This window comes from Chelmon rostratus, chromosome 5 (genome assembly GCF_017976325.1).
Source record: "Chelmon rostratus isolate fCheRos1 chromosome 5, fCheRos1.pri, whole genome shotgun sequence".
Taxonomy (NCBI): Eukaryota; Metazoa; Chordata; class Actinopteri; order Chaetodontiformes; family Chaetodontidae; genus Chelmon; species Chelmon rostratus.
This window is the reverse complement of record NC_055662.1, coordinates 7,016,748-7,038,634: the sequence shown is the minus strand read 5'-3', so window position 1 is coordinate 7,038,634 and position 21,887 is coordinate 7,016,748. Positions and strand designations below refer to the sequence as shown.

Genomic DNA, 21,887 nt, shown 5'->3' with positions numbered 1-21,887 from the left:
TTTAGAGGGATCATTTCATCCAAATTAAAAGCCCTGCTTCCTTCTGGCTGTGTGAAGCCACGCAGATTTTATTTGGCCAGGTTTTGAGATATCTGTCTGTCAGGTTTGTTCAGTACAACACAGGTGATTGGAATTGTTTGCATATCAGAACATTGTGAGTTTTTTAAGAAGTCAACACGACCACCTTCCAGATGCACTGGGCCTCATGCAAGAACCACGTGTATGCACAAATCTGTTCTCTAGTGGCATGTACGAGTGATTTAAGAGGATTTGTCTCATTCGTCGGTTTACCTGAACTTTTCTCTCGGGTACAAACGAAAGTCGAGTGGGCTCCACCTGTTGTGTGAGCAGACAGCGTGCCTTTCAGCATAGGGGAAACACTGGCTGGGTATTGGTCTTGCGTTGTGATGCTCATATTATCCTCATCATGTTTTGCTGAGAGGTTTCTGTCACTCTTTGTGCAGGTCCACCCTCTGCTGCAGCAGCAGTGTAACATCACATGCTGCGAGCTATATTATTCTCTCCTCTAACATCTCCATGAGAGTCACGCGACTGCCTGTCATGTTCCTCGTGGAGCACTTTACTTTGAAAGATGGCTTTAGTGTCTAACTTTATGTCAAACCGTTATTTATATATTTACCTTATTTCTGTCAAGTACCGCTCCGCTCTGCTCTGATGCCACATCGCTGGCAGCTTTATTAATATTTTGTAATTGTTTCGGGTCCCCTCATATCACTACTGACACTGCTGAATTTGTTATGTTTCGTCGGCTGATGTCCGACAGCAGAGCTTGAAGCTCCGTGCTGTGAAAGTCTTTTTATTGCCTTATCTTATTAATTGACGTTCTGGTGAATGTGATGTCTCAGTAATGCCTAGAGGGAATTTCTTCAATTTTGGCAAAATTTTGGCACAAATGTCCACTTGGACTGAACTGAATCGAATTTGTCGGTCAAAGGTTACTGCGACCCCACATTTTTCACCACAACTCAATAATTCAAAAACTAGTTATAAGATTTTGATAAAACTGTCTTAAAGGATGAAATAATGAAGTGATGACATTTTAAGTCCAAAAGGTCAAAGGTCAGCTTCACTGTGACATCATAATATTGTGCAAAAACACTTTTCTGGCCATTTTTCAACACCATAACTCAGGAACAGAAGGCAGATTGATACTGACAGATACTGAATTGGTGACACTAATCTTTGGTCTCCACCTTAAACTGTGCTGATTGTAGAGATCTTCTGTGCTGCTGGGTTGTAGATGTGTGTGAAGCATCCATGTTTTACAGTTTGTAGCTTCTTTGCAGCAACATCCGGGGTCAAACCTTTGGTTGGGGGGCAGCTGTGGCCTAGAGGTTGGAGAAGTGGCTTGTAAATTGTGATTTGTGATTCCCTCAACGGACTGGCAGAAAAATTTGGGTGTGGTGGAGTATCCCCTCCCCCTCCATTAGCCGGCTGATGTGCCCTTGAGCAAGGCACTTAACCCCCCTATATGCTCCCCAGGCGCCTGATGCAGCAGCCCACTGCTCCTGTGTGTTTCACTGCATGTTGCATGTTGCATGTGTGTGTTTCAAAACAGTGATGGGTGAAATGCAGAGAAGAATTTCCCAGTTTGGGATCAATAAAGTGAATAAAATTTAAAAATTAAATTAAAAATTAAAAGCCTTGTCGTCCACCACGAGCTCATTGGTTGTGCTGATATTGATCTTCAGGTGATTGTTGTTGCACCATGTGATGAAGCTCTCCATCAGTCCTCTGTGCTCCTCTGGAAAAATAGTCTCTAAGTGAAGACGGCATGCTTCTCACTAGAAATGATTCACTGGAATCATTCATGTCAATATAGTGACAACTTCTATTTAACCAGAAAATACACTAAATTCATTTCACTAAATCCCTTCACAGTCTTCACTACATATATTATATGAGTCTGGACTGACATGGATGTAAATGCAACTGCAATGACGGGTTGGTGGAATCCTCTTGAAGGTGGTATTTATTAGCGATGTAGAGTCGAGAAAGTTTGGTGAACCTGACTCGGAACATTTGTACGAACAAACCTCATGAAAAAAAGCAAGCTTGTGAGATTATTAAGATAAGAATATGAAAATGTTCTTGCATGAGGCTCAATGTCCCCGTTACTCTGGATCATCCACAGAACACGATGTCAGCAGCTGGTGTGATACTTCACAGTGAGGTCTATGCACAGTAAAGCTACAGTGTCTGTGCAAGCTGGTGCTGAAATGTCATGTTTCAACGCACCACAAATGGAACTCCAATGCTCCTTCATTTCTTTCTTTCAGAACGATATGAAAGAAGTAGGCTGTATGGGCATGCCACTGTAGTTTGTGGATACCGGGGTGTGTTTACTACTGTGGTGTGTTGGCTCAGTCAGCTGGAACATGATGTGTCTTGCTCCATAATGCCATGGGTGCAGAAATTTGCATATCAACCGCGGATGATTTCTTCCTCTATGATTGGTGGACATTCTTGTTAAAAGGTGGCTCTAGAAAGAAGCTCTTGCTCTTTCATTCTGAGAAATGGACAAAATCACCGAAGGGTTTTTCTCTTTCGTACTCAAAGTATCTTGCTCTCCTAACCACAAAAGCAACGCAGGGCCCATCACCAGCAGCTGTTTTCACAAGTTCACGTTTTCCCTAATGGCTGACGTTTACAGTCAGTGGTGTCAGTCAGTGTCTTCAGGAACGATAGTTAGCGGTACATCCTCATCTTTTCGTCTCACCACCACGGAAAGCGCGGCGCCGCTCTGGACGGCTTCGCTCACGTCCTGCGTGGTGTGGATGGGCCGCCCGTTGATGCCGACGATGACGTCGTGATCGATCATGCCGGCGCTGTAGAGAAAACAACGCCAAAGATCACTCAAACAGTAAGCCTTACTACAACAGATCCACCCCAGCTGGGAAGATCTCACACCCTCAGGAAAACATCATTGACCTTTAGACAAGCCCTTTCCTGTCGGGTTCTTCCCCCCCTCGAGAGCCAAAGTACACAATGGGAGCCGTGGTGTTATGGATTTATATGCTGCTGATGATCTTACGCAGACTGACTGACAATACACGCAAGACTGTAAGATTAAAGGCAACACTCTGATTTCACCAGACAATTCCGAGGGCTGCAGTGAGTAATATAGCGAACAATTCAGCATCATCGTGGTAAATTGACATCCTCTGCTGTATTGGTTGTATGGTAGACCGCTGCTCTGTGCTGTTCAAAGCTTCAGGCTTCAATGTCACGGGAGGTGGTGTTGGACTATTAAAAATACAGAGAGTCTAAAGAGTCAGAGAGAGAGAGATCCTGTCTTCACTAAGAGGGAGATGTCAGAGCTTTGCCTGTGGGAAGCACAAGTATAATGAGCAACCGGACCACAGTTCAATCTACAGCCTTGAGAACTGCGGGGATGCTCTTATTCCATTCCTCGGAAAATATCCAGAGGCCTCCGAATGGCGGTTCACATCACCGCTGCTGCATTTTGTAAAACCTAGTGTCTAAACATCTCTTCCTGTGCGTCATACTGATTAGCTCCAGGTAATGTTGTCCAATAAAGAAAAAACAACTCACTGGTGAGGTATCTTACTTTGAAACTTTCACCAAATGGGAAAAAGACATATTTAATCTTTTAACACTGCATCATCTTTTATGCAGGAGCTAACATTTTATGTTGACCTTGGAGAATAATATCAACATGCACATGTGTTAGTTAGGGTTGTACTCTATGAATATCTGTACTCACTCCTGAATGTCCCTGCCAGGATGAGAAAGTCCGTGCTACAATATATGTAACACAACCTCCTGAAAATCCAGTGTTAGAACTGAATATTTTCCTATTTTCAAATGACTGTATGTTCTTACAATGGATCAAATGACTAAGGTGAAACCTGTTGCTCTTAGTGATGAATCCACATAGAATCACCACCCAGACCTGCACCATACAGATAATTCGAATGTATTGTTCTTCAGCTAGTATAGTTTTTCCAATCTCACTAATCCCATTTCAAGCCACAACAGACAGCTGTTTTTGCACTGATGTGTGATTTATCATACACAATTTACCTTGTGCAATATTACTTTTTCACTCTCCTTAGGTACTCAACCTATACATATATACTGATATTCTACTGTGACACATATATATTTATTACTGTGCAACAGTGTAAATGCTGTACTTACTTTATCCGTACCCACCATGTACAATTTAAATTTATGAGCAACTTCAATTCTTGTGAAATGTCTGTTAAAACTGTGAAATTCTATACAATTTTTGGCAGTATATGTGTATGGCAATATTTTTCATAGTTCTTTGCAACAATCTCTCTCTCTCTCTCTGTATATATATATATATATATATATATATGTGTATGTGTGTGTATATATATATAGAAACACACACACACACACATATATACGTATATATATACCTATATATGTATTTCTCTATTCTGTTGTTATTTTCTTACTGCTGTTGCCTGCTGCCTGTAACGGCTGAATTTCCTTGGCTGGGGATAATAGTGTCTTATCTTATCTTATCTTATCTTATCTTGTCTTATCTTATCTTTTCAGCTAAAATCCTATAATAAACTCACTGTACCCTACCTGCCCAGCAACAAGTGGTTACTGAACCAAGGAGCATTTAGCCTCTAAAGTCAAATATTTCTGTGTTCACCAGCTGGTCGCTAACTTTGTCTGTCTGCTGTCTGGCCTGGCAGGTAGCCTACAGTGGGTTTATCAGACGTTTTTTGCTGAAAATAGCTGTCTGCTGTCGCTGGAAGTGAGTTGGCTGAGAGTGGTGACACTGAGCCGAAACAGTGAAGAAGCAGGCCCTAAAACCAGAAAAAGGAGCCGAGAAATGTTAAAATGCTCCATAGAGGAGCTGCAGAGAGCCTGTTGCCTGCAGCTCTTTATCAAGCAGTTCAATGCGGCTGCTCCTTATTGTAACATTACTCCCTGTGATGTTTCAATCTGATCTGTGGTCAAAAAATGCAGAAAATGACCAGCAAGTGCTAAACTCACTGTCAGTATATAATTAGTTACCTTGTTTGGTAATAGTGACTTAACAAAGATTTTCTTAAACCAAAAGCATTGAGATTATGGCTTTAAGGAGAAGGACTCCCATAGACAACCAGTATAATGTCCGTCAGTTTTACATCCATCATATGAGAGGTGGATCTGATCTATAAGAAAAGCCAATCATCAGTAAGAAGTATGATGTTAAATTTTGCCCTTCTCGTTAAATTGCAAGCTGAATGGGGTGGGACTTGACACTAAAGAGAGGAGATTGCAGCTCGACTCTTACCTGGATGCAGCTGTTCCAGGTATGACCTCATAAATGTAAACGCCTGAGCTCACATCAGGAAAGTCACCCTCGCGCTCCTTGAGATCTTGGATCAAACTGGGCATATGGAGACAAAGAATTAGAGAAACAGTTTAGTCCAAGTGAAACAACTCAAACTGGATCAAATGTGGTTCACATGCAGCCTTGAGAAGTGCAAAGGCCGCTCCAAAGGCCGCTTCACAGCACTGCTGTTGCATTTTGTAGAAGTGCCTAAACTCCTGACTATGCAGAATACTGATTAGCTCCAGGTAATGCTCTCTAATAAAAAATGCTCACTGGTGGAGTCATCTTATTTGAAACAAGACACAGATGCTTCTAAATGCTCATATGATTTTATGATATTAATTTTTGAACAAGGCATCACGAAACATTAATGCATTGAAGGCGCCGTGCACGATAATCATTATCAGAAATCTCTCAGTGCTTCACATATTACACACCACATGAACACTTCTGAGGGTTGAATCTTTCATTGAATGGTTTGAATACTTTGTAACTTTAAGTGTAAGACTGACAGTAACTAGTGGAATAACATTTTCTGGTGTTTGTCAAATGATTAGCGAATATTCCCTAATTTCCCCGGCTGGGGGTTAATAAAATCTTATCTTATCTTATCTTGTAAAATTTCTCTCAACTTCTAATGGGATAATATTGTGTCCTGCAAAACATCACAAGCGATAAAGGTCATATATTGGCTAACCAGGTCGGTAAAGTTGCATTTTCATTTCAAGTCTGTGGTTGTGACTGTTTTGTGATACTGGATTACTGTACATTTTCATCAATGTGAGAAAACAGCTTTACAGCTTTACAGCTATTGACTGGATTTGCCAGAAGCAGACAGTCCATTTGGCTCTTTTATCTGGTTATTTAACTGTTCCTTGGTTTAATTTTGAAAAAAAAGAAAAGTACTTAATGTTGGTAATAATTGATATTGTGATCCAAAAATTTGCATGCTGTGATATGGCTCTGATTTCATCTGGCACCATCATCAGGTTAAAAATGTATTAATACCTGCTAAACTAATGACACAAAATAAAGCTGTATTTGGCAAATGTTATACATGCTAACACACTAAACTATAATGGTAAACATAGTACACATAATACCAGTGAAACACCATTGTGTTAGTATTGTCCCTATGAGGATGTTAGCATTCTGGTGCATGTAGCTGGATGCACCTGTGCCTCAGTACAATCAATGGATGTGTTAAGAAAGCTTGATTCTCAGCTGTCACTCAGCCTTGCAGCCGCTGCGCATGCACAAATAGAAATAAATCCAAAAGCTTGAAAACTTTTTCGGTTTATGCGCTCATGAGCCATTTCCATTGAAATGAATGGGCAGCCTCTTGGAGTCTGATATCAAGTAGTCATAATACATCCATGGTGCAACTCAGAGAGTCATTAGCCTGGCCGGACACTTCTGAGTCTTGTTGAAAATGAATATATGGTATTTTGGAAATGTTTTTTTCTGTTTACTCACGAAGGTGTGAGCTGCATCATCCGAACACCTATGTATTTCTTCTTTTGTGCTGTATCTCCTAAAGGCAAACGAATGAACGAATGAACGAATGAAATATTTGAATGAATGAAAGAGATCACGCAATAATTCCTACAAACTGTGACTACATGGCAAACAGCAGCATTACATCCTGCTCACCGCTGACTTGTCTGCTGTAGGATTCAGCGAGGAACTGCCGTATTCTGTCCGCGGGGATGGCGAACGAGATTCCTGCAGCCACTTTCAGAGTATTTATGCCTATTACATCTCCGTCCTGTTAAACACACAAAGGAAGGAGAGCCATGAGATTGTGGTCTTAAGTGCTTTATTGATTACATTGCTTTGCTACTTGGAGAAGCAAAACAGCAGCAAGAATGTCATGACTCTTTCCCTTCCAATACACAACAAATAGCTCATAGTCTATTAAGAGTTCTTTTTACCTACAACAAAAACCATCAGTCTTGATGATTGTAGTCACTTATCTGTGTTTTCACAGTGAAGGACGGCTTATAAAATGCACCGTCGGTATGGCAACTGTTCTCCTTTAGAGAACTGCGTTTTTAGTGAAGGGAAGCTGGCGGCAGCAGCCTTGATAAATGGTTGTGCCATCTGTATGATTTTATTCCGCAGCAACAATGCAAAGGCCTCCACAATCTGGTCTTGTCCTAAGATGCTGTGAGGGAGGCTTAATCTTGAAACTGAGGGAGCAGATTCGAGACTCGGGGTATTAAATAAAGCAAAATCATGACCTTAGTCCTCACTGTCATAAATAAAACAAGAAAGTTCGCCTACATAGCAGAAAGCAGAACAAATATGCAAATAGTTTGGCATTATCCTTTTTCATGCGATGTAGCACTATAAATCCTCTTACCAAGTTGACAAGCGGTCCACCAGAGTTGCCGTACTGTGAATCAACAGAGCAACAGAAGCATTTTCTTACTCATTGTTCAAGTAGAACAAAAAGCTGTCAAATTAGATCAAATAAGATGCAGAACCAAGAAAGGTAACGGCTGGATTTGGAACGCTAATTGTGCTCTCACTGACATTGATGATGGCGTCGGTTTGGATGTAGTCCATGTCAGAGTCCTTAAAGCCCAGCTCCAGGCTGTTGCGCTGGGTAGTGCTGATGATGCCGGTGGTGACTGTGTTCTGCAGAGAGAACGGGCTTCCCACCGCCACCACGAACTCACCGGGGCGCAGGTCTGAGGACTGGCCGAGACGAAGCGGAAGCAGGGGGCTCTGAAGCAAGGCACAAAGAGACGTGACGACTCACAGAGGTGGAGAACAATCAGTTTTAGAAAAGGAACAGAAACATTTTGAGGGTGAAATTATGTATCTGGACTATAAACTGTAGCATTTTATGGAGCAGCTCGTTTAAGTCAGCCCAACGGCGAACAATTTCACACACCTCAGTATTTACAGGAGTTGGGGATCACTACTGAATATGTGAGAAAGTCTTTTGTGGCTCAAAAGGGGAATCTGATGAATTGCCTCAAATGATGTCACTTGAGTCAGCCTCAGTTGGGTCTGAAGCCGACGAGCATGAAAATGAGAAGAACCCGGCGGTGTGGAGTCGGAAAGCGGTGAGCTTGCCAGACCTCCGTTGCCCACTCCTCATCTCTGCCCCAGGCTCGCCGCTCGAGGCTACATTAGCGTCTACTAGCACACAAATCTACGGCCGAACAGCGTGCAGTCGAGTTGGACTGTGGGTGATATAGTTGGCAGGTTTTCACAAGGATGGAGAATGTGTGGTGATGAATGTAGAACACCTGTGCCTTTTGTTTTTCCCAGAAGTGATCTAATGCACCAAACCTGTCCCTGAGTCTTATGTAATATTCCATCAACACAAAAGTATTCGTGCAACCACCAAACTTTTCGCATCAAAGCAAACAATCTCTGTTATTTTGCCACTGAGGTAATCAGAATCATTTGATTGCTTCTTTTCAAGCTGTGTGTGCTGAACAAGTGTTATTGAGTAACCAGAGTAAACCAAGCCTTAGCTTGTCTCTGCCTGCCTCCTCTTATTCCAGGCCGAAGCCATTTATCTCTGAGGGTAGCGCTCAGCCAAATTTACAGCCACATGTCCCGGGGCATGGAGCCTTATGAGGAACTTGCCTTTTAGGCAAGCTTTAGAGCGCCTTCTACAAGTAATGTAACACAGAGAGATATAGCGTTGTAAAGCTGTCACCACTCTCTGCTTGTTTTCAGACAAATTCCTTCACCTATAGAGCAGTCAAATAAAGTGACGGTGGTTTACGCCTGATCTTGAGGTATTCTTGTATTCAGATCAGTCCTAAAAATGTTAATCATGTACTTCATGCTGAGCACAGTCTGACTCATGTGGAGCCCCCTCTGCCATACAAAGCAGCTGGCTCTGTAAGAGCATTTCAGGGCAGTGACATGTTTTATTCAGGACGGCGCTCGCAAACACACAGAAAAGAGCTGAGGCTTTGAATTTACAAGGCGTGACCGAATACCACCCCAGAGGAAGTCAGACGACAAATTGACCATGTTAAGGAAGAGAGTCTAATTTTGGTGGGCACAAGCCCTCGCTGACTTCCTCCGTGGAATATGTGCCCCCTTTATGTTCAGGATTAATAACCTCTGATGTTAGCCGTTGATGACAAGCCACCAGAGGAAAATGCGAGACAGAGTTCGGGGAGCTGAGAGGAGGCAGTGAGTACTCACTTCTGGTTCAATCTTGATGAGCGCGATGTCCATCCTCTGGTCCACGTCCTTGACTGTGGCATCGTACTGCGAACCACTTTTCAGCTCTACTTTTATCCGCTGCTTGTTGGTGAGGACGTGAGCGTTGGTGATGATCCAGCCGTCCTCCGACACTACGAACCCGGAGCCACTCGACACAGAGACCTCCTCACTGAAAAATGGCAGTCTGGCGAGAGAGAGGGCAGAAAGGGCTACAACATTTTGTAGCGCTGAAGGTGTTTTAATCTTCCTGCTTCAGTTAGTTTTACCTTTGGAAAAGTTCCAGATGCACCACAGATGGGGCAATCTTATCGACCACGTCTGCAATGAAGTTGAACTTGTAGCGCATACTTCCTGGATGTTGCATTCCTTTCAGGATAATAGAGAATAATAGGCAGACAGGTTAGGGCACTCATTTGCTCTAAAATGTGATGGATTAAATCTATAAAACTATATTCAAAGCGATACTGGTAGCACAACATAACGGATTACGTATGTATATAACCTTTTTACTGCTCGCTATTTTTATATTTTTATTATGTGTAGTTTGTTCTTTATAGTCTTATTTTCACTTATTTCACTGTGTGTAATGCTGCTGCTGCACTGCAATTTCCCAGCTTGGGATAAATAAAGTATATCTATCTATCTATCTATCTATCTATTACAGAGTAATTGGTTGCTGTCAAGCACTTTGGTACGAGTGCTCTATAAATAAACTCGACCTTTGACCTCGACCTTCCTGTAGCTTGTTTTGCCTGCCCGTCTTACCCCTTTTCGCTTTGCTTGGCTGTTTGGACCGATCACCTGCTGATGATCTGTGGACAGTAAACTTTGTTTAACCCTGCCTCTCTTTGCACTGTGCGTTTCAGACCATTGCCTCACCTGCGAGTCTGGCCTCCGGCCATTCTTTCATTGTCCATTTTAAATCACATTAATGGGATCTGAATTTGCATAGATGCAACAGAAAATAGTGAAAAGCTAGAAAGATTCATTTACCATTCATTTATTTTCGTACGGGTAAATACTAGGCTGCGTTTTCAGAGCACACTAACACTATGTCTTTCTTCTTAAGCAAGTAGTGGCACATCATTGCTCTACTGGGAGCATTTACGGTGGTTAATTTCACAGAAATCACAGACTAGCTGCAATAACCTCTTCATAAAAAACAGATTAGACTATAGAAGAGTATATGCTAAAGCCACCTGTCCATCTCTGCTGCCTTGCCACCACTTACAAAATTTATGAATGGATATCAAAAGAGTTGAAGGCTTGAGTGGTCAAAAGAGGGTAAGGCTTGTAGCAGGTTGGGTTTCATTTCGAATGCGACCTGCTGTGTGTTTTTCTTTGTCCGCTAAGGGCAGTGAAATCCCTTCCCCGGGAATCTCCCCAACGTTGTCCTCCTCTGCTCTCTGAGCAAACACACAGTCCCTCTCATGAAGCCACCACATTCTCAGTGATGCTTGTGTTTACAGAGTTGCATAAATGAACTTGTCTCTGCAGAAACATCCTTAAATGCAAATGACAGTGAGTCTATTGCCAAGAGCTAGTTTGGCAGAACACCAACTATTTTGCCTGTCAGCGAGCTCTACTAACAAATCAACAGTATGCTCGTCGTTGGCAGGCAGACCCTGCAACATCCACTATCTTCTCAATTACTCTGTATGGCTATGCCAGCTTGTGCGAGTGCGGATCAGCCATCAGATGAATACCACATATACTTGTCATCTAATCTGCAAATGAGTCTCCAAATTACATAACAAATCTGCTGATAGGATGCAATGCAGAGCACACACTAGAGTCAACATTTTCATCACATATGTGCATTATTTCAGAAAAAGTTAGATGTTTGAGACCCGTAATGGTCTTCTCAACCACTTTTTTAGTTGTGACATCTCTAGAATTTGTTGCGCTTAAAGGTACTCTGCAGAGTTTTTTGGTCTGCAGAAGCGCGATGAAGCAATGTTTTTACGAGTGGGTCCCCATGTGGCCGCCATGATTGACATTCCTGCAGATGGTTTGACGCTATTCCAAAGGCTGACAGTGGAAAAGCAGCCACTATGAGGTCAAAATTTTGATTTGTCCAAAGCTTTGGTTAATATACCAAAACTAGTGACATTCCCATCAGCCTGAGCTGTGCCTTTGTTTTGTGCTAATTAGCAAATGTTAGCATTCTAACATGCTAAATTAAGATGGGCGAGCATGGTAAGACTGCACATGACTTTCTGCTATTTTTATATGACTTTTTATGACCTTTACTTAAATGATTTTATTCTCTTTATTGATCTTCAAACATTTTTCATGTGTCTATTGAACGTGTTGGCTTGTACACACGGCTCCTGTCTATAAAAAGAGATGTGGAAAATGTCTTCTATTTCACTTAAATGAAGACAAGTGTATGTAGAGTGTTGAAAGTGCACATTTCACTATCTATCTATCTATCTATCTATCAATGAAAGTGATATACATATTAGAGCTGTGACAATGATTCGTTGATTAATTGATTGGTCAATAGGGAGAAAATTAATCATCAACTATTTTAATCGATTAATCATTTCAACAATTTATCAAGTAAAATTTCAAACATTTGCTTGTTCCAGCTTCTTAAATGTCAGGATTTGCTACTTTTATTTTTCATTTATGATTGTAATTGAAGAGTCTTTGGGTTTGGGACTGCTGGTTGAACAGAGGAGGGAATTTGAAGACGTCACTTTGGGCTCTGGGAAATTGTGATGAGCATTTTTCACATTTTATTTTATTTTTTTACATTTTATTGACTAAACAATTAATCAAATAATCATGAAAATAATCTGTACATTAATCGATAATGAAAGTGATTGTTAGTTGCAGCCCTAATCTCTCTCTCTCTCTCTCTCTCTCTCTCTCTCTGTGTCTCTCATAATATTGATAATTATGACATTAAGATATGTCTTATCAGGAAAAAGCAAACTAGCCAACTGGGAACACAGTCAGTGGTTCAAGGTATGAGTGGTTTCTCTTTAGTATTATGGTAGCTGCTGGAGAGCATACATGGTGGTGGTGCTTGCTCTCTCTCTCTCACACACTCACTTACACATTTTGCATCCAGCAGACAGAATAGCCGTAGATATGCCAACACTTTTGGCGTGCCTGTTTCCAGTTCACCCAGCTGAACACCAGTGATGGATGGTGATGAAATGTACTGACGGGCTTCTTGATATGCACACAGCTATCTGCACGTCACAGTCATCATTATTCATCTCACCACCTTCTCACCAGTATGCCATGTAACTCATGGGCTTAACTTTTCTCATTTGACAGATTTTATTCTGTGGCTTAGCGTGTCATTTCACCAAAATTGCTTACCAAAAGTTGAATCTGGGACGCAGAGATGGAGACACATGTAAATAGCATGCATTCTCCTGGAAACCCATTAAAAGAACTGAAACCAATCAGCCTTTCCTAAAAAAGACCAGTGGCAGTTAAGTGACTTAGATTACATCGACAGGATGGGCAGAAATTATTGTTACTGTTTTCCAAAGGTGACTATATTTTGCTGTGACACTGATGGAGGGCTGCCGACGTGCTGCTTCCACTACATTGCCAGGTTTTACACACGTTTTAACACAATTTTAAAGGAATAGTTTTTTAAGTGAGGCTTCTTAGCTTTCTTGCCTTTCTTTCTGTGTTGTGAAGACAAAGGGGAAACAGTTAACTTGGCTCTGTCCAAATGTGACAAAATCCACCTACTGGACCCTCTAAAGGTAATTAATTAACACATTAACCACTCTTTGAAAAAATCTATACAGTGTGAAAATGAAATTTTGCTGTTCAACAAGGGTTACTGTATGTGCTGGCCTATTTTTTGCTCAGGACCAGCTGCCAGGCCATCTAACCTCCTTGTAAAACTGGCTACATATAGACCAAATACTGTTTATCTTCATGCACACTTCGTTAAATGTCATATTACTATGTATTTAATGCTTGAAGCACTAAATTGACAAGAGCTCCATGTGGACAAACAAAGTTTTGTGAATTGGCTAATCACTTGATTTTGGTCACATCCTGGCCTATTTCCTCCAGCCATCTCACTACTGTGAGTAGTAACCAGGCTTCATTATTTCCTGCTTTATATTTCATGCGCCCCTCTACGTTGTATTTCTGTGAACTTTTACATACCTGCAGTAGGTGTACTAATGCATGATGAATTCTCTAATGAATTCCGAGGAGATGCTGCACATTATAAAAATGGATAGCACAGGATGGGATAATGAAGAGGATATATTTGCACAGCAGTGTGGTGTTAAGATTCCCTCAGGAGAATGAAACACCATCATCGGAGAATTTGTGACTGAATTTGTCTTGTTCCTCTTCCGAGCATGAATATGCAGAACACTGGAGAAACACTATATCAAGCTTTCTGAGAAGACACATTTTCCAGACATGGTGTATGTGTTTTTCATCCAGAGCCTTGCAGTCTCCAGAATGGCTTATTAGCCTGTCAAATCAAATTAAAGAGCACATGTGATGATCAGTGGGGTTTACCTTAAACCAACAGGAGGATATGATCAGATTTTGAACCTTTATTTGTTCAAGGAATGGTTACAGAGCGTGGCAACTCTTCATTAGCAACATAATTCCTTCAGTCCTGACCATTACCACCACCTCCTACCTCCTCTGTGATCCACCACCGGTCTGTTAGGTCACAGAGGAGCACCAGCAGAGCAGCTGAGGTTTAAAGAGGAACTCAGGTGATTTAGTATTAGCATAAGACCCTTCCTGCCCAGTTAAAGCCCATGCCTTTCAAACTTCCCATCCCAGTTTCTAATACAGGATTTTTGTTCAAAATATGGAGCCTCTCAGGTGAAGCTGAGATAACCCTGATGATGTCACTGTGACATCACCAGGGTTTATGTTGTGGGACTTTAGAAAGCTCTTCCAGAGCCACAGAAGGCATTGAACATGTCTTCACAGGCTGAGTTGTGCTCCTCATAATAAGTAAACTGACTTCTATGTGGAAAGTTGCTTCTGATGCTCTTTCAGTGCCTGCCTGGGAATCTCAGCGGTAGCTGTCAGGGCATGGTGAAACATTTCTCATTTCTTTCCCCTGCTGTCCAGAACTCCCAAGCTTAAATCTACTCTAGGAACTAATGCACATGTTACTCTACTATATATATATTAATACTTTTACCAGCCTATACCACCCTTTGTAATCTCCGGGACTCTGGAAAAAGCAGCAGGAATATCATCAGTATCATTTCTTTTTGAATGTTTGATACATATTTCAGTGGGTCAGGCCGTCGTCATAGACTAGTGGTGTAAAGACTTATTCAGACAAAGACTGGAAACAGGCAACAAAACCCAGTGCCTCTGAAGCTGAGTGATTAACTTTAGTTCATCTGTTTAATCCGTTCAGAAATCATGTGTAAAATCAACATGCCCTGGACTGTAAGAACAGCAGCTTCCTGAAGTTCTGTCATCACTGTGAAGTTGCCGGACAACCTCAAAAGAGTAGGGGCTTTAGGAAGTTACTGCCCCTCCACTGTGTTGCACCAGCTATTTGTAAGATCAAATGTAGCATAGTTTGAAGGTAATTTCTAATTTAGGATGGAGTTTATGTGCTACTAACATTTCAAGGGTTGCACTAGGTGAAATAGTTCCAATCTAGGTATAATAAACCACTTTCTGCTCCCATTGTGCGTTGTGTTGTGTAGATATTGAGTGAGGCACACACTAAAGTGAAGCAATTTCTGCATCAATATCTTGGTTAGTTGGACTTCATGCCAGAGCTAAGATCAATCTTATGTCTCAGTGGTACAAGCAAACATCGGCTTAACTTTATTATCAAACTAACTAGGTTCAACATATTGTTTAGTGTGAACTTTGCGCCTGAACTTAAGAGATAACTCACAACAGCTGGTGCATCAGCACACTGGCTTTATGATGTGATAGTGGTATTGATCTACTCATTAAACTCTTAAGTACAAGACACAATTTCACAAGGCAAACATATTAAAACGAAAAAGTTGAACAAAAGGACCTCATTCTCTTCTTCCGAGTGAAGATCGCAACCAATTTTGCAGATGACTGACGCTCTGAATAGCCAATGAAATTGTGAACACAGCGATATGCCACCTCAGTGTGTTATTTACAGCTTGAGTCACCTCAAATCAAGGTTTTCAGTGATAATCTTTACAAGTTGAAGTGATAAATATAGTAAATGGTTTTAATATAAAGATATATAGCCAATAGAAACAATATATATGATGGCCGAAATTTAGATTTAATGAATATAGATATGGACATTTATGTAGATAAATATATAGTAAATTGCCTTTTTTGGAGAATGCCTAGACATGCCATTAGAGTAAACACATGAAAATATAGTGTCTGTGGCACTTTCATCAGTTTTTTTTTTTTATTGAACTTAGTCCCATTGTGTTTTCCAGATAGATACAGTCATCTGTGAGCATTTATTTGCACAAAATGTTCAGGAGAAAATTTCAATTGTGTTCAAACTTCTCAACATCTCATTACTCAACGCCAGAAGCACTCAGAGTGATTGTGACTGATGGGGATAAAAGTTCAGAGTGTTACCATCTTACTTTGGGATTTTTACTGGACTGGTAAATTACAAGTAAAAAACGATCAAAAGTCAAATGTTACGCAGCAGAGTGAAGTGTATTAGTGTTATTGGACTTCAATTATTATACTATTATCTGATTATTATTTATGTATAACAGGTAAACAGCGTTTGAGTGATGTTGCTGCTTGATTTGGGGTTAATTTAAACCAATCTGTAGACTTTTTATGACTGTTGTTTAATCAGTTGTTTAATGTGCAAAATAGTAACTATAGCTGAGTTAACCCTCCTGTTGTCTTTGGGTCAATTTTGACCCGTTTTCAAGTGTTTGCATATCATAACTATGGTTTTCTCTCATATAATTGCTTGAAAATGACATGGATGGTTCCATACTATGCTCTTTGCAAGTAAAATGAATTATGACTATATTCTTTGAATTATGTGTGTTTTATTAAAATTTATAGCATCTGTGGTCTTCCCGGGTCAAATTTGACCCGGCCACAATAAGTGGATCATATATTGTGCTTTCCAGTACAATAAACACACACACACACACACACACACACACACAAAGTTACTAGTTTGTAAACTTGATTCCATGACAACTTTTGTTTTGTGATAATACATCAATTTATGTGCCTCAGATCAAAACCAAAGTCAAAATAATCAGAATTTCTGTTTTTTTTAATAAAAAAATGAAGTGTAATTTTTTATAAATTACTTCTATTATATCATATATTACCAAAATAAGTGTAAAATATATGTTGATGTGTTGGAAACAAGTTGACTAAAAAGGTTCAACACAGAATTTGGTGATTATTTTATACTTCATGCTTTACAAGCAGTCAAACCAGACCGGGTCAATTTTGACCCAGGAGGACAAAAGGTGCAGAGTAGATGGGAAGACAATACGAGGGTTAATAGCTATAGATGCAGAAAAAGTACGAATATTTTAAGTCTGAAACGTTTTTTATTATTTTTCACAGGCACCCTTAGTGATTTCAACTGTTTGCTTTCTTTGACTGTTCATATTTTTGTAATATGCTCTGGTAGTGAGATTTTATATTATTATTATAACAATAATAATAATAACAGCACTCAGATAAATTATAATGATCAACAAGTGTGATAATCAAATGCATTACTATTGTTAACGTCAAGTTTTCCATGACATAAAGAAAGGCAGAAAGAGAGCAGAGTTAATCACATAACTCACCTGAATCACACCAGCCTCTCTGGATGAGAATGACCGGGGGGGTCTCGCCGAGCTCGGCTCTCCTGTTCTCGGCTCTCAGGCGGCACGCGCTCGGGTAGGTCCTCCCGTCGCTGCCGCACACCGGGCCGGATGAGGCGCACACGCAGGAGCTGTGGAGCGCGCCGAGCTTCCCCCGGACCGAGTCGCAGCGCAGCCCGTCGCCGCAGGGCAGGCCGCCACCGCTCAGGTCCCCGCAGGCTTCGCCCTCCCCGGCCGCGCACACCACGCAGCAGCCGCATCCATCCTTCACCTGCCCGTAGTAACAGGCCTGCGCCGGTACAGGGCACTCAGACGCGTCGCACACCTGCGGGCAAGTTGGTCTTTTTCTCAGCAGACCTGCGTGAACTGCGGAGGTGAGGAGGATGAAGCGAGCCACAAACTTCAGCATGGTTTAAAATCGATTCACAGCAGTCCCCCTCTTCTTGTCGGCTCTTAGGTCTCTATGATGCCCCGGTGCGTGTGTCCATACTGATGAAGTTCACCCAGGTGCACGCCACCGCACTAACACAATCTCACTGCTGCTGTTCTCATAGCCACAGGACTGGCTGAGGGCGAGTAATTACCTTCTAGTAGCAGCACGCCGATCGCGGAATGCAGCTGCATCAGGTTTTGGTGCACATGTTTTCCTGTGCAGCCTCAGAGGCCTCTGCCTCCCACTCATGCTAATACATTTCCATGTGATGATACAAACTGTGGTCTGGAACTGGTCTTTAATGCCATGAGGTGACACTGACCGTCAGCATCCGTCATCCCATTTTCAGACCTCTAATTGACATTTATGTTTTATTACATGGCTTTAATCCATTTTCCATACACAAAACACTTCAATATGTTTTCGCAGCTGTTCTGGCATGGCATCGTCATCATCTGTCACAACTCAGAACCAGTTTCCAGTTACACGCTCGACTCCATTAAAACACTTCACGTTGACTTGAGATGCGAGGCAGGATCTTCAAAACAGGCAGGATTCATTTCACTTTTCTCAGCCCCTGATCTTCTTTGTTTATGCTTTTATACGCCACAATCATCTTTCTAGTCTCATTATGAGGGAATGGCTATCAATGGATCAGTCCCTTACACCTGTTGGAGGGCAGTGTCTTCATTTCATCCACAGATGGAAATCATTTCCTAACTCCAGCCCTGCTAACTCTGTGTGACCCATCACATCATCTTTAAGGGGCTTCTCTGAAAGATCCAAAGCAACCTTTGATATGTCAGCTTTGTGATATCAATGGACGCTGAAAACTAAACTCCTGTGTAATCTAATTTAGGCACTAAGGCTGTTGTAACGCCTCATAAAGTTGCCATGAGTGAGAGCACACAGAGCAGAGATGATCTTCAGTATCTGCTTATCGTGCTTTCAGCATAGTGATAGACAGAATGTCAACAGAAGGCAAGAGGTGATACACAGCGACCATTAGAAGTGAATAAGAGATGCTTAATAAAGATTTTTAAACAAGTGCAACTCAGAATGGATCTACACATTCCAACAGGCTTATTTCATATCTGACAACATTGACAAACCAGCCACTAATATGAAGCTGGCCACAGGACACTGTTTGAGCGATCACACGTTGATTATGTAACTGATCAATTTACTACTGGTCGCATACAGGAACGCCTTATCATGAACTGATTCTACTGCCGCACGACGGTCGACACCTCATAGTCAAATCACAAATTTGCCTCGAGGGGATTTGCAATCTGTACAGCACATGACGCCGATGATGTTGAGCAACTTCGTACGAAGCTAAACTAACTGCCATAAGTTCGTGTAAGCATGTGATCAGTTTCATTATGCCGTCGTTATGCCAGTGCTGCTCTCCTGGGACAAGAGACAGGAACTTTTAGCTGAGAGAGCAGGTGTGGTTGACCCCGTCGCTAGGTATGACACATTCTTCTCAAAGGTGTGATTAAGAAAAAAAGATTCAAAATGCGCTCTCAGTCATAATGGGCATAGAATGGACAGTGAAATATACAGACCTGATAACAGAATTTAGTCTGTATTAAGAGGTGGTGTAAGTGTGATCACTGTTTAATGTAATGAACATCTCTGCTGAATAAGTTGTATATGATGCTTTAAAAGTAGCCCACAGAATGCTTCTGCCTGCACACTGACCTGTTCACATGCTGACAATCATTTATTTACCATGCAGGTCATTTTAGTGCTTAATATACTTGACAGGCCTGTTAATGGGGGAGAAACTGGCTCAGCTTTCATCAGTTTCTGTGATTTCTGGCCAGCCTATGTAAATAGCAGCCTCTGGACTATCAATCAGCAAACAAGCAATGGAACATTTTCTCCTATTAGCTCCTAGTTAATGAGTGTAAAATCATTTTAAGAGGAAAATTTGGCCCCGGGGTTACAGAGAAAGTCAAGAAGCAGGCATGGGAGAATACAGCACAGCAGATCCCTTGGCTCGTTCCCTCAGGTGGTGCACACTACTGCCGAGTTGTGTGTGTTGCAGTATAAAGCGAGAGGGGCGACTGCAGAATACAAACAGGGTTCTTCATGCACAGGTGGGTGCTGTTCTTCATAAACCAGCAGACAGGTAAACAGAATATCAAGAACAGTTTTCATTTAGGGTATAGGACACACACATATATATAGGGCATTTCTCATATTTCTCTTGTATAGCTACATGCTCATTGCCACGGTGGTATTCTGTGACATGCAGCCATCAGAGGAACGGGGGCCTACAGCGTCGCAGGCGTGCGACCTTCAGCCTTTCGATTAAGGCCTGCTGCTGCTGCTCCGGCACCATCCCTGCAGGACGGAAAAATTGGAGATTGTGATGGACTTCCATCACACCACGAAAGAGTCCTGTATTCACAGGAGAGCTGCAACCTCAGAATCCGCCCTCTGAAGAACACAGTGTGTGACAAATAGAAGTGATGCATTCATGTGTCTTCATAACATCGTGCTTCTAATGTTTTGAAATTGTATCATATGTTGGTTCAATACAGCTATAAGCTTTTATATTACACTGAATATAATTGGGCTCTGTAAGGAAGCCCACACTGGAACAAGTTCCTCCCCCGTGGAGGGTGACTTTCTTCATTATCATCCTCGTCTTCATCAGTGTCACCATTACCGTCCTCAAGAGCTTCTGGGATTTTGTTGTGAGTTACTACGCAGGCTGTAATGACTTTGCAGACATGCTGTACCTCTCCATGCAACACGTGAAACCGCCTTTTCACTTGACCAACACCCCTGCTCGACTACTGTCCCTGTTCTCTTATGGGTCCATACAAATATGATGGAGGTAAAGGTGTGAGGAGCCATGGTTTGTATGGACAGCCACTGTCCCCTAACAAGTGGCAAATGGCTGGCACATAATGGCCGTGTCAGGCTGCCCTCAGACAGTGTACTGGCATCAAGTGTTAGCTGGACCACTTTGCCAAGACGTCCAAAATCTTGTAGTCCTCACTGATGCTGAGGGTCTTCTTTCTGACACACATTTTCTGATGGTGCGACAATGCAGATGTACAGTACGTCCCGTCAATTACACTATCAACTCCCGGTAAGATCCCCGCAAGATGCAGACATCTAGTGGAAATGGGATGAACTATGTGACGATGTGAGGCTGTGAAAGCGCTGTAATCGTTGGTGTGATCACTCTGCTGATGGAAGGTTGCCACAGAGACAAGTCATCACTGCTGTGCTGTTGCATTTTTCCAGTTGCCAGATATCTTAGTGTTGTGATCACTTTCATTTCTGGCGTCGAGTGGGAGATGTGAGCACGACTCTAATGAGATTGACCACAAACATTATCCCTGCAGGATCTGATCTGTAGCGTTTCATTAACTCACTGTCAGTCAGTGTTTGGGGAATATTTCTCCAACCTCTTTGTCTCTCCAACATTTTCTCTTCTGCTTAAGAAACTCTTGAGCCTACTCCGAACATTTTTTCACCTCAGCTCTGCTCAGAGCTAAGATGCTTTGGGAATAGCTTTTATCTTCACCAGGATCTAGTCTTAAGTGTAAGGGGGAATTCTCCGAAAACGCCAAAGAATTTTCTTAGAGTTTCATCAGTAGGAGCGACTCTTTGTACTGGGAAGCTTTATGAATGTGTCCCCTGATGTGTGTTAAGCCTAAAATGTGTCTCTTGTAGTCCTAAAAATTACACTTCAGGGACTACTTAGAACTTTTTGGACGTTTTATGAAATGAAAAGGATCAACTCAAACCAACTACAAACTTCAATCTACCCTGCTGACCGTCTCTCTCCAAAACTCTGACATTAACACCAGCCTAGCCTGGTCCTATACCTCTTAATGGCTGCCCACATCTGGCTCAAATAGGCATGGTGTGGTACTCATCATGAGCTCAGTGATTGGAACTGCAGCCCACTATTCAGAGCTAGGTGGGGATGACATTTTCCTGCACCACAGCCAGAAGAAAGCTACGTACAGCAACCTAGAAACATACAGAAAAAACTGGGGACGAGCATGGATGAGAACAATGAGCTACAGAGGTCTTCTGAAGCTGGGAGCTGTGCATGGCCCTCAGCTTAGCTCAAAGA

At 41.9% G+C, this 21,887-nt stretch overlaps 1 protein-coding gene across 1 annotated transcript; it reads right to left on the bottom strand.

The window, feature by feature from the left end:
* Nucleotides 1-1,553: 1,553 nt before the first annotated feature.
* On the bottom strand, nucleotides 1,554-17,752 carry htra4 (HtrA serine peptidase 4). The gene is made up of 9 exons (XM_041936796.1): nucleotides 17,326-17,752; nucleotides 9,820-9,919; nucleotides 9,533-9,737; nucleotides 7,889-8,083; nucleotides 7,716-7,748; nucleotides 7,004-7,118; nucleotides 6,827-6,884; nucleotides 5,309-5,404; nucleotides 1,554-2,849 (listed from the first exon to the last, which is right to left on the bottom strand). Exons 1-9 carry the CDS (start codon nucleotides 17,750-17,752, stop codon nucleotides 2,684-2,686), a joined length of 1,395 nt encoding a protein of 464 aa, XP_041792730.1. The 3' UTR covers nucleotides 1,554-2,683.
* Between the last annotated feature and the right edge of the window lie 4,135 nt (nucleotides 17,753-21,887).

Coding starts and splice junctions, on each gene's coding strand:
- htra4 (XM_041936796.1), bottom strand. CDS start 17,752: ATGCTGAAGTTTGTGGCTCGCTTCATCCTCCTCACCTCCGCAGTTCAC. Junction 9,920..17,325: donor GAGAGGCTGGTGTGATTCAG/GTGAGTTATGTG, acceptor TTATCCTGAAAG/GAATGCAACATCCAGGAAGT. Junction 2,850..5,308: donor CCTGGAACAGCTGCATCCAG/GTAAGAGTCGAG, acceptor TTTTCTCTACAG/CGCCGGCATGATCGATCACG.